The 13,511-nt window shown below is 33.1% G+C and overlaps 2 protein-coding genes across 4 annotated transcripts in view; one reads left to right on the plus strand and one right to left on the minus strand.

Moving 5' to 3' along the window:
- LOC149482048 (kin of IRRE-like protein 2) overlaps positions 1-13,511 on the plus strand; it is a 176,819-nt gene that overhangs the window by 52,136 nt on the left and 111,172 nt on the right. The gene's annotated exons all lie outside the window — the stretch shown is intronic.
- On the minus strand, positions 7,275-9,719 carry LOC149482049 (uncharacterized). Of its 3 annotated transcripts, none has more exons than XM_089704555.1 (2): positions 7,910-9,719; positions 7,704-7,833 (listed from the first exon to the last, which is right to left on the minus strand). In XM_089704555.1, the coding sequence occupies exons 1-2, from the start codon at positions 9,297-9,299 to the stop codon at positions 7,826-7,828; spliced, it is 1,398 nt and encodes a 465-aa protein (XP_089560681.1). In that variant the 5' UTR covers positions 9,300-9,719; the 3' UTR covers positions 7,704-7,825. The 3 variants fall into 3 exon arrangements, with proteins under 3 accessions (XP_089560680.1, XP_089560681.1, XP_089560682.1); XM_089704556.1 differs by lacking the exon at positions 7,704-7,833 and having other exon boundaries at positions 8,220-8,415; positions 8,843-9,719; XM_089704554.1 differs by having other exon boundaries at positions 7,275-9,719.

The raw sequence follows: 13,511 nt of genomic DNA on the forward strand, positions 1-13,511 counted from the left end.
CTTGGTCAGGGAATAAATATAAAATATAATAATAATATATAGGTATACTCTACTATAAGACGCGGGTATTAAAAATGCGTAATGTTTTCGTCTAATTCGCCTACGAAGGGCTACGAACACTCGTAGAGACTGTCTATTGAATAATATTAAAACCATAGCAAACACTCAATTCATAATGTATAATATTATTACGGATAATAAATGATCACTGACTTCAAAACGTGTTATCCTAATAAATGTGTTTTAGTATTATAGTTTTCAGAACTACATAAAATGTATTTAATACTAATTAATGTTTGTGTAGTACCTCTTTTATTAATTATTAAATCTTATAGTAACTCTACCAAAGGGCGTTAAGATTCTAAGTTCCTAATATCGCTTTCCTGGTCAATCATGACCTTAATTCCATAAACCAATTACGCCAAACCTTTCCAAAGTTTGATTATCCATCAGATCCTACCGAATCCCCTTATACTATCAGTATAACGATAAGGACGAAACATGTTCTGAATTTCAAGTACTGAATATGATATTTTACTTTCCCTGCGGTCAGGTTCAAGCGTTTGTGTTCTTGTCAGTTGCTTCATAATTATGTTTATTGAACGAAACTGTACGCTCCAAGCGAATTAAAACCTTGTTTAATTGTGATTGGGATGATTTTGAGTTGCACTTTAAAGGTGGTTTCTGTGGAACGTCACAAGGTTTTAAGGTCATTTTTTATTAAGCATTCATGGGATTCTTTGCTGTGATACGTACATTTCAAATGCAAAGACGTGTAAATCAGCATTCAGTACCTCGGTGGAATGAATGTGGGATGCTCTTAATATTTTACAAGTTTACCTTAGTTTTTCGAGACTTGGATGTTATTGCGTAGGATTTACACAAACGTTATGTACAGAATAATAAATCAAACTTGAAATGATTATTTGAATTCGTTTTATAATTAGATACAACAACAAGATACGAAACTCGGTCTGTTTGTTACCTGTAACGACTGAACTGATGAATTCAGATATACTTTTATAGATATAAATGAAGGAGGGAATATTGGAAAAGGACAGTAAAAACTTTTTGTCTCAAAAAATCTTAAAGGGTTTTGAAATAGCTGAAGGAAGTTCGTATGAATCGAAACATCTGTTATGCAATAGGGTGATTCTACAAGTAAAGCGAATTGAGACTTGTGAACATATCTCATAGCATGTACCATTGTAAAATATCTAATATACATTATAAAGGCGAAAGTTTGTAAGGATGTATGGATGTATGGATGTTTGTTACTCTTTCACGTAAAAACTACTGAACCGATTACAATGAAATTTAGCACACATATAGAGGGTAACTTGGATTAACACATAGGATAGTTTTTATCCCGGAAATCCCACGGGAACGGGAACTATGCGGGATTGCGGGATTTTTTATGTATGTATCAATATCTGAATATATTATATTGCTGACTTTTATTTATGTATATTAAATGTGCACAAATTTAATTTAATACACAATATATTATATATTATTCATTTACTTATTATATTTATAAAGTATATATATCGATTCAATTATATTTATACTTGCATATTGTTGGATACCTTAGGCGCGGGTCAAACACAAGCGGCGCGGGCGCAGGCGTGCCATAAGCGCGCCTCTTCAATCTGTTTTGCACCACGTCCTTCTTCTACATTTTGTATGAAAGAATTTTGGAAAGGCGACGAGGCGGCACGCCACGGTTGCGCCGCGGGCGTACCGCAGGCGTACCGCAGGCGCGCTTCCCCCATCGCATCCAAATAGAGGTCAATTCACGGTCATACACAATCAAAAACAAATCGGGTGGTAGGAGACGGTAGCCTGTCAGTCAAAAATGTGTTCTCTCTGTGTGGAATTATATAGAGCTGCTATTACATACCCTTCTTCGTTTTGTTTTTAAAGGTGAATTGAATTAATCGATGAAATGATTTACACAGGTGATGGCAGTAGGGAAAGTGAAAATGAAGAAGAGCATAATGAAAGTTCCCATGTATTTACAATGTCAGAAATAAAGATAATCCTGATTTTGATTGTGTTTTTTATTTATTTGTAATTGTAATAATATTGTGGAATGATCAGTACTGTAAATACTTTTGAACTGAGATTTTAATGATAAGATTTATATGGTTTAAATGTAAACCTGTGTTTGAAAACCATATTTTATCTATACTAATATTATAAAGAGGAAAGGTTTGTAATTGTATGTATGTATGTATGTATGTATGGTTTTCACGCATAAACTACTGGACCGATTTTGATGACATTTGGCACAGATAATCTTTAGACCCTGAGAAAGAACATAGGCTACCTTTTATTGCGAAATATGTACCACGGGCGAAGCCGGGGCGGACCGCTAGTACAATATAAATTTTGTGTTATTTTAACCTTCTTTTCTTCCATCATTACACCAGTACTACTTTAAAATTACTTTAAAAGTACTATAAAATTTTCCAAGTAAATTCCAACATTTCCAACAAAGATATATTTGCAATCGTGGGGTTATCCTCGCTATTTACTTACAAGGAATTATCAAAACAAAATCGTTACTTTCGAATTAATGTTAAACTCTTTTAGCACAAAAAACATAATTTTCCTAATTATGCATGAAGAAAATGCATTTAACCACTCTATATAAATATCATTTTCGGACGCCAACAGCGCGCCCGATGCGCGCCGCGCCGCTTGTATATGTCCCGCGCCTTAGTCTGAACGGAAATACATCTACTGTCAATAAGACATCCTAAGGCGGCCACTGAAAATCAGTGATAACACACTGAGTGGTTGGCCTAATTATGGCATATTATCTTTTAAGTTCCTTTTTTTTAACTAAATTGTATCTTTTTTTTGTGTCCATAATAAACTTATTTTCATTTCATTTCATTTCATTTCCTTTGCAAACGCGGGCGAAGCCGCGGGCGGAAATCTAGTATCAGCATATTGCTACAACGTATTAGCTGAGAAGATAGTAAATCCTTCTAGCAATATTTCATTTTATAATACTCTTATTATAAACGTGAGAAAATCTAAACATTTAATTGTCCAAATCTTTTTGTATTTATTTTTGTATATTAGAATAAGGATAGCGATAAATATATCAGTATTATGTTATAGGTACCGCATAAGCTAAGAAGATACCTCTTTCTATAAATACTTTACCTAATAACATTCTTATTATAATTATGAGAAAATCTTAATTTTTACTTGTCTTTCCTAGTTTATCTCGCCTCCATTCAACCACGTGTTAAGACTCTGACAATGAATTCCTAAACATATTTTTTTAATAGTGTTATACTTACTCTTTTTACAATCGTTTAGAAAATTTAAACATTTACTTGTTACTATTTACTTTATCTACTAGTATTTCTTACTTATTATCTTCTCCATTCAACTCCTTGTAAAGTCTATGACAATGTATTCCTAAACAAAAATAAAATCACGCGCGCATTTTCTAGGAACGCTATATATAGGGTGCCTATTAATTACTGTCTAGTGACCCGGCTGCTCAATAAGCTGCCTAACAATAATGTTGGAACATAATATTGTGTTTTTCGTAGAAAATTATGTTTCAAAGAAGTTGTTAATTTGTTTTACAATATTATAATACTATGTAACACTATGTATTTTTATTTGTATGTATTATTATTTTTATAGATTTAATTCGATAATGTAAATTATATTTTTACAATTAATGATGTAGTTAATCATAAGTAATGGACATGAGAAAAATAAACTTCGAATATAAAAGATCGCATAGTTGAGATACTAAGCACTACATAGTATAAAACAAAGTCGCTTTCCCTGTCCCTATGTCCTTATGTCCCTATGTCCCTTTGTACGCTTAAATCTTTGGAACTACGCAACTGATTTTGATGCGGTTTTTTTTAATAGATAGAGTGATTCAAGAGGAAGGTTTATATGTATAATAACATCCATTAAATAGTGGAGAAGTACTGTTATTTTTGAGGTTTCTAATGTGATGTCGTAAATAATTACATTTTTTCCGCTTACATTGCAAACGCAGGCTGAACCCTACGAGTTTTATCACAATAATGTACTAAGTATTGTACACATTGAAATGGTCTTCAGAAAAGTCCGCGATGGTATATGTCTATCTCTTATGGATAACCCACAATAACTTTTTTTTGTCATTTACTTTTTACGACAAATAATGGCTTATTTTCGAAGCGATTTTAACCAATACAGCATTAATCCTTAACCAATTAAATACCTTTAATACATTGTTCATTAATATGGCCTAAATGGCCCTTTACACCGTATGATTTAAGTGAATATTTTCGAAGATATTACAGATTTAAAAATTGCGGGACGTAGCGTTTGCGACGGTACCGGCCGGCCGCCATTGCACCCGTGCGAAGCCGGGGCGGGTCGCTAGTAAATAATAATTAAGATAATAATAATTGTTCAGCACACTGTTATTTGTTTCTTCAGAATGCCTTCCTCTCTAGCGAAGCCTCTTATGAATCAAAATATATTACCTTGATATACATATATTTCTCCCGAACAAATTAAAAACAAATGTTTAATACATCTCTAGTATATTATAAAATATAAAATGTACTTAAAACTAACACAAAATGCATTTTTATAGCAGCCCAATACCAATTTTAATACATATTAAAAATATACTAGTTTGTACGTGAAAAAATGCAATCAAAAGCGTGTATCGTCGAAATAAACTACAACATTTTTCCAATATCTAATCCACCAACCGGCAATTATTCACCCACACCAATGATAATAAAATGCTGTTTTATTTCCCTTTTTTGATTGCCCAAAAACTGTTATGAAATACTCAATGTTATTTCACAATACGATATTCATTTATAAATATAATATTATGGATTTCCACAATAGAACTTAATTACTACATAATATTTAATTGTACTTTTGTTTTATAACCGTCTTCGTTCTTCACTTTTCTCTTATAAACTTTTTAAATCAACATAGTTTCAAAATAATTATGCTAAATACTCGCTTTGTTATTATGCTAAATTCAAAGTTCATAACAGACAACATTCAAACAAAAACTTAGACATATTAACGCGCTAACACCAAGTTAATTTCCGAGCATTATGACCGCCGAAATCCCACCGATCCCGTGTAGATTTACGGAAAATATGACCCACACCTAATAGAGAATTCCTTCCACCGAGATTTCTTTTATTCACAGTAAGTCCTTCTTTTTTCTGACCAAATTGGATTATTTTCCACGGCGCGGTTAAATACTGAATGGGCTATCGACATTTTGCTGCCGCCTCAGGTTCCTTTATTAATGCCCGCAATATTTTTTCGGTGCCGCACTGAAAATACAATATTATTTATATTGGCCCCTAAGCTTTTTTTGCAAAAAACGTATCTTTATTGACGCGTATTATGTTTCAGCGACTGTGCAAACACAAATAAGTTTTTCTTTTGCTGTAAAGCGATCAGACCGCCACTTGTTCACGTTTTTATGAACCTATTTTTTTATTTACATTCCTTATTGTTTTCTTTGTTACGTCATAAGTCGATTCTATACTTTAGTAAAGCTAGTAAATAATCTTACTAATCAAAAAGTTGTCTAAAGAAGATATTTACGCGTTCTCTATTTATGCTATTGAAAATACGTTTCAATAGTTTTAGTTTTACAAATATCCAAATTATTTCTGTCACGTGCGAATATTTTTTGTATTGCATGAAAATATGTTTGAATTCTAAAATGCCTAACAGGCGTCAATGTGGAAACATATAAAATTATTTCAAAGCGTTAGTTGTGAAATTTTGGCACTTGTATAGCTGTCGAGATTTAACTATTAATTTAGGAAATAAAATGTAATCCACGAATTCTATGATGAAAATATTTTTATTTGAGCTATGGCAAATTGAATTACTTACAAACTGGTATCAAAATATTCCTAGCCATTGTTCCTGTACAAAGATAGATTCTTCTACTTAGTCCTTAAGCATTGAGACTCTATAGACTGATTAAAAAAAAAATATTTATATTTTATCTATATTTATATTTTACGATATTATAATTTACTAGCTTTTCGCCCGCGGCTTCGCCCGCTTTGTCTAAAACATAATAAATTATATACCTTCCTCTTGAATCACTCTATCTATTAAAAAAACCGCATCAAAATCCGTTGCGTAGTTTTAAAGATTAAAGCATACATAGGGACATAGGGACAGAGAAAGCGACTTTGTTTTATACTATGTAGTGATAACAGATGTTAAATAGCACAATTAAATTAGTATCATATTAAAGTATATTAATTCAAGTACAATAGTTTTAAACGCATTCAATGTTCGAAACAGCTTTTTAACGATATAATAGTTCGCATGAATTTCGCACGTAATCAAAGTAGCAATTAAATGCTTGATAACCGAAAAACCGTAATCACATGCTATGAATAATTTATTAACTCAATTCCTATCATGATGATATCCGCCTATGAATATTAATGTACACGGAAAGACATGTTGGGTTATATTAGCGGTAAATTATTTCTAATATAATCGTGATTAGCAATATGCTATTAGTAAATTGTGCAATGTGTACCTTATTCGAGAGCTTAAAGAGTTTATTCTTGAATACCCGAATATTTTTCGTATCTGATGTTTATGAGGGGTTATTTTTTTGGTTAATCTTCTAATTGAGTAATCTATTGAACCAACTGTAAATGCATTATGTGTCTGGAAGGTGTCGCAATAATACAGTAGGCTTTTAGTAAACATAATTTCTGATTTATTTCTAAACATAAATCACACATAACTACATCTTTAATGTATGTGCGCTCTTAATAATATGTATAACTTACATACAAGTAAGTACTATTTAATACATAATACAATAGTTGTATTTAAAATTGAATTAATTCATATACCTATACTAGCGGTCCGCCCCGGCTTCGCCCGTGGTACATATTATGAAAAATAGATGTTGGCCGATTCTCAGACTTACCCGATATGCACAGAAAATTTCATGAGAATCGGTCCACCCGTTTCGGAGGAGTATGCAGACTAACATTGACACGAGAATTTTATATATAAGATAATACTAGTGGTCCGCCCCGGCTTCGCCCGTGGTACCTACATGTTTAAACTATGCTATCTCACAAGTTGGATCGAACTGCACATGGTGTGCGAATTTTATTATAATCGGTTAAGTGGTTTAGGAGTCCATTGAGGACAAACATTGTGACACGAGATTTATATATGTGGGGATGGTGTAAATAAAAAACGCCAAATTAGCCCAATCAGTTTATTTCCCAGACACCGAACAAAAATACATTTTTAACAATCCTCCATTTCTTTTCGTATCGAGACACAAAGTCAAGTCATAGATAAACATCAATCTACAGACAACATATCCACAGAGTAAATAATAGAAAAACACAGACTAAAAATAAAGCTAATTATGAAATACATCTTAATATTTTATCCTATTCCCACACGGTCATCCTGCAGAATCATCTGTCCCAGATGAGTCAACAGTCGCTACCCATGGCTTCATCATATCAGCTGAGCTTGAGCTTCTTTCTCTTTTTATAATTCTTATTATTTTCATCTTGTATATTCTGAATATTTGCTTTCGCCATCCTTCTTAGTTCTTCACGGTCGTTGTAATTTCTATTTATTAATTCCTCAGTTTTAACACAACCAAAATGTCCGTTTTCATGATGTTTTCTTATAATTTCATTTTTTAAATCAAGCGAGGTAAACATTTTAGCATAAGTTAATCTGTCTAATTGATCTTCAATGAGTGGTAGTGGATATCTTTCTTTAATAATTTTCTTATTCAATTTCCTGTAATCAACGCACAATCTATAGTTTCCATTCTTCTTTTTTGCAAGCACAATTGGACTAGCATAATCAGACTTACTTGTTTTTATTATTCCTTCATCAAGCCATTCTTTAATCTGTTTGTCAACAATGTTAAGCTCCAAAGGTGACAATCGTCGTGGATTCTGATAAACTGGTACATCATCGGTTAATAATATTTTAAGTTTTACATTTGATTCTTTAGTACATCTTTTGGGGTTATATTCTTTTATAATATTCTGTATTTTATTCTTATATTCTTTGTTTTCAATATTTGTGATATCTTCATTTTCATTCTCTAGCATTGTAAGGTGTAATATTCTTGTTGCAGTGATAGTTCCAGCCTTAAAATTGATTTCTACTTCTTTCAGTACAGGATTTCCTAATATAATGTTGACAGGGATAGCGCCATCATCAACAACATAAAATAAAGTTTCAAAATAACAATCATCAATTTCAATTTTTGCTGTGAAAGATCCTTTTGTATAAATTTCCTTTTCAGCTATTCCAGTTAAAGTCTCTGTGGTTCCTGAACTATAAGATAACAATTTTTCACCTTGAATCTTCCTAAAATAAGACATAATTATTAAATTAGCATCGCTTCCGGTATCAATCAGGGCTTCTACATCAATATTGTTTATTTTCAGCTTCTTAAAAGGTCTCACATCAATATTATTCTTAGTTGACATAACTTCCAAACTCTTCTTTATACTTTTAGAACATTCAGTTGATTTATGGCCAAACAAGTTGCATTTAAAACATTTAATGCCTTTAGTACAATTAGGCGACTCATGATCTAAATCTCCACAATTGAAACATCTCTTTACTCTTAATGTTTTTTGAATTTTCATGCCAATGGACTTTGATACTGAATTACTTTGAATCTTATTAGGTGAATAATATGATTTTTTCTTAATTTCTGAATAAATGTCTAACTTCTTTCTGAATTCTTTAATGTTACAAGCGCCATATAAAATATTTTTGTTGGACTCACTATCTTTAATACCGTCGATGACATATTCCATCAGGGCTTCATCTTCAACATTCCCAAGTACTGCAAGTTCCTTCATATGTAAAAAATATTGCTGATGAGTCTCATTCATCTTCATCCGGCGTGTTGAAAGTCTCTTGTGAACAGTTGCACTGTTCAACTTCTTACCAAATTCCTCGCGGAGCTCAGACTTAAGTGTATCCCACGTGGTGGTCCCACTTAGTGAACGTAAAAATAGCTTGGCGGTCCCCGTGAGGAGCCGCTTCGAAAATATGAGTTTTTCTAATTCGCCCCATTGCATTAGAGAGGAAACGTCTTCAAATTCTCTTATGAAAGCCTCGACGCCATAAGCATCATCACCCGAAAATGGCGTCATTGATTTCTCTAAATCAGTAAAGGAAATACGCGGCGATGGTTCGCCATAATCATCATCATCCTTTAATAGTCGTTTCGGCGGCATGTTGAATAATGTAAATAATAAGTTTTATATAGTCTTCAAGTCGTAATCGTATAATCATAAGCTTCTTTAAATCTTAGTCTTCTTAGTTCATAATTCGTAAAGTCTTAATCTGGTTTAATCACCGCAATCATAATCTTCCATTTATTTTCTTTATTCCACCATCCCGGACGAGCCCCCAAATTATGTGGGGATGGTGTAAATAAAAAACGCCAAATTAGCCCAATCAGTTTATTTCCCAGACACCGAACAAAAATACATTTTTAACAATCCTCCATTTCTTTTCGTATCGAGACACAAAGTCAAGTCATAGATAAACATCAATCTACAGACAACATATCCACAGAGTAAATAATAGAAAAACACAGACTAAAAATAAAGCTAATTATGAAATACATCTTAATATTTTATCCTATTCCCACATATATATTAAGATTTTATATGATGATTTATGTCATTTAACACAAAAATAATACTGTTAAAGCTGTACTCATGTGTCAGTAATTTTCACATAAAATTATTAAAATGCGATAACTTGCGATGCTTGCTTATGATACGAATGTCGTATAACATAAAATTGTCAAAGCAAAAATAGCGAATCGCGCCTTAAAATTTCACCAAAATTGCGCTTTGTTCTGAGTGACATAAAAATACAGCGTTTGTCATGTTTATAAATTATTCCCTACAAATGTTTCCTCGGAAACATTTTTGAGATTGTCTATCTTCCATTTTGCGGTCGCAAAGCTCTCTCGAATGAAATTATCTTTTAAAAGCCGGCATATAACGTTTTTATTGTGCTTTTAGTAATGCAAAGATTAAAGGGGACATTGAGAAAATATTCTATTATAAATATCATCTGAAGTAAAATAATAAATTGCGGTATTGTGAGTTGTAGGTACTCATTATTTCGTATTATATAGTTTATGTATTGTTGTTGTAACAAGACGAAGATCAAATGGCCTGAAATAATAATTTAACTTGGATGTTTTGATCTTTGAAGTTAAATCTGTGCGTGTTTATGTTTCTCAACTCGAGTTTGTAACAAAATAATAATAAACAGTTATTTCAATATTTGTGGAATATAATTTGGAATTTAATGAAAACGTTTTGGGATTACCATTATGTGTATTTAGGGAATTCAATGAATAGAAATTAACAAGATATCTATATAGCTTTAATTATACTGTAGAACTGATAACAGTTCTATTTTTAACGTAGTTTTAATAGAAATGCTATCACAAATAATCTAAGATCTTTTCTGTTTGATAAAAATTATTCGAGTAATACAGGAGTCTAATAAACTATCTTAACTGACCGATTAAGACGGTTTATTACCAGACCACTTGCAATTGGGCAATAATTTGTTTTGCTCATGCCAAAATCCACTCGGAGCTCGACCATTAAAAAGGGAATTTATTCACAAAGACAACCGCAGAATCCAGTGCAAATTGTCAAAAACAACAAATTGATCGATTCGTTATCTAAAACCGCTAAACGTAGCCGGGGCACGTTTGAACGAGATAGCGGCAAAAATTGGCGAGCTCTTTCATATCGCACGTTTTATTTATGCGCTAGGAATATCGAATATTTTATGGCATTTAGATGGCTATTTTCTTGTGTGTCTAATAAAACTAGCGAAGTTTGCACACCTAAGAGATACTTGTTTAAGAGTCCAAGGACTTAATTAGGTATGTTTCAAAGGTATTTTTTTTTACAATTTTTTATGTCTTTAGATCTGGTAGTGGCAGTACTCAAAATTTATCTTATGGGCTACACAATTAGAAACTACTATCATCAATCATTCAATTAAAAATACATGACTGAACAGATTTGGATTAAATAATAAATGAGTATAAATTATATCCTTCCTTTTCTTACCAGAAGTGAAAACATGTTATACCTTATCTTCGACTCGACCCTTTTTTTTTATAGTGGAGAATGCATTTAGGCATACCCAGGGCACTCGGGGGAAGAGCCCTGGGTTATGTCGGACTCACCCTGCTGAGTGCAGGGTCCTACCGACTAAACTCCACTGTGTTCCGCCGTGCCGCTTTATTGACGGGGCCGCGGGTATTCGGTAGAACCGCGTCCGCAGACCCGTCAGCGGGCAGACCCGTCAGCGGGCAGACCCGTCAGCGGGCAGACCCGTCAGCGGGCAGACCCGTCAGCGGGCAGACCCGTCAGCGGTTCGACTCGACCCTGTCTGTAGGTATAGATTATGTGTAACATAAGTTTTCAAACTTCACTAAAAGGGTCTAACCCTTATGAAAGAAGGAAAGTTTACTAATAATACATTATTATGTATTCAACACCGCCTCCTGGGTTCGATTCCCGTTGGAGACGAAGAAAAAAAAATGTTGTGTGGTTTTATGAAACCACGGTAAAATTGAAACTGTTCGAACGGTTCCGAACACTGATTTGTGTAGCGCATGTCGCGTGTCGGTCGGCTGCCGAGTAGGCATACCTACTCGGCAGCCGCGATACACGCGACATGCGCTACACATTACTCTATGCGCTACACAGACCAAAAAGTTAGAGACGATGTAATAAACATGTCTTGGTCTGGTAGGACACAGAAGCCTGATCACCTACTTGTCCCTAAAGAAAATCGATCAGTGAAACAGATGTATAATGCCCCTTACCCCACTTGGGGACATGGGACTTCACTTTTTTATGTATTCAACAAGAGTCTAAAAGTCGTCCATATTAGCTGTAGATATTAATATAAAAATATGATTTATAGGTATATGCAAAACACAGAATTACAAGTATTAACATTTTATGAAATACTAGCTTCCGCCCACGACTTTGTACGTGCATCCCCGTTTTCTCCGTTTCCGCGAGAATTTCGGGAAATCCTTTCTTAGCGGATGCCTACGTCCTAACATCTACCTGCATGCCAAATTTAGCCCGATACGTCCAGTGGTTTGGGCTGTGCGTTGATAGATCACTATATCAGTCACCTTTGAGTTTTATATATATATAATATATGCTTTATTAAATTAAACACTTAATATATTAAAGAATTATGGAAAGGATGAAAGGATGATAAAAATAACGTAACATAACTCATTTTAATTCAACCGATATCTTATTTTAGTAATAAAATTGTCCAAGCAGTTAATATTGATTGTAGTAAAAAAGGTTTTTTGTTCACATACATTTCTTATCGTTTTGGCAGAGCGCTCGGTTTTTCGTGCCATATCGGTTTTTCTAACCATCCATTCATGTTTATTGCTCAATCGTTAACCAGCATCTTGGTTAATTAAGGTGCAGCAGATTTAGTATTACCTCTAGTGAAATAAATATTATTTTTTGTAGAAGCACTTTACGTTAAGCGCCATTACCATGATGCTTTCTTGTACATTTCTTGTACATACAAGGGCAATAATTGCATATAATAATTTAGGCGTAATAATTGACTTCCAATTATTTTAAGCAACTGATTACACGCGGATATAAGTATAAAATGGAATGAAAACACCAATATTTTGTTTAAAAAAAACATTCATTCAACGTAAGTCATATTATAATGCGTCGTGTAAATGGGCCTTTACAATCAAAGAATTTACAAACACATCCCCTATTTTGAATCATCTGATTAATATAGAGTTCAAATTAAAAAGGCAGATCAAAGGGAAAAGTAAATTGCAGTGAATATTCCTATATTTACAAAACTTTCAGCCACAGTTTGATGACTATTCTTCCTATTAGATAAGCAATATGAAACAATCAAAACATTGCACGTCCATGCTGTCTCTACAAAGTTTAACTATTGAAATTGAAATTTAAATATTAATGCATAATACACACACATCTCTATCAATGGCTGGTTAAATGCAATTTGTCACGATATGGCGTTGACAACAGCGAATGTACTATGGTAAATATTAATACGACTTGTTTAGGCTCACATACGATAGTAAATAATTTATTTTACATCCACCAACTAATAGACGCGAACCTAATTTGTGCTTATTAAAGTATTATATATGGGTTTCAGATTAAATAGCGTTTTGTACGTGAATTTATATTCTATTCCGGGTTGATTTTCGCTTGAAGCTTGAAGAATTTATTGCTATAGCGCTTTGAATACTGCGAAAAGCTTCTGTTATTTTAGTTTATCATCGTTCCGGTTTGGTGTGGCGTGTTTGATTAAATCAATTATGTTGTCGTATGCTCACTGAATATTTAGTTTATATAATACTAGCTTTC

This window comes from Colias philodice, chromosome 15, assembly GCF_061535455.1.
Source record: "Colias philodice isolate Cphi_HAF_F1 chromosome 15, ilColPhil1 Martin Lab GWU primary, whole genome shotgun sequence".
NCBI lineage: Eukaryota > Metazoa > Arthropoda > Insecta > Lepidoptera > Pieridae > Colias > Colias philodice.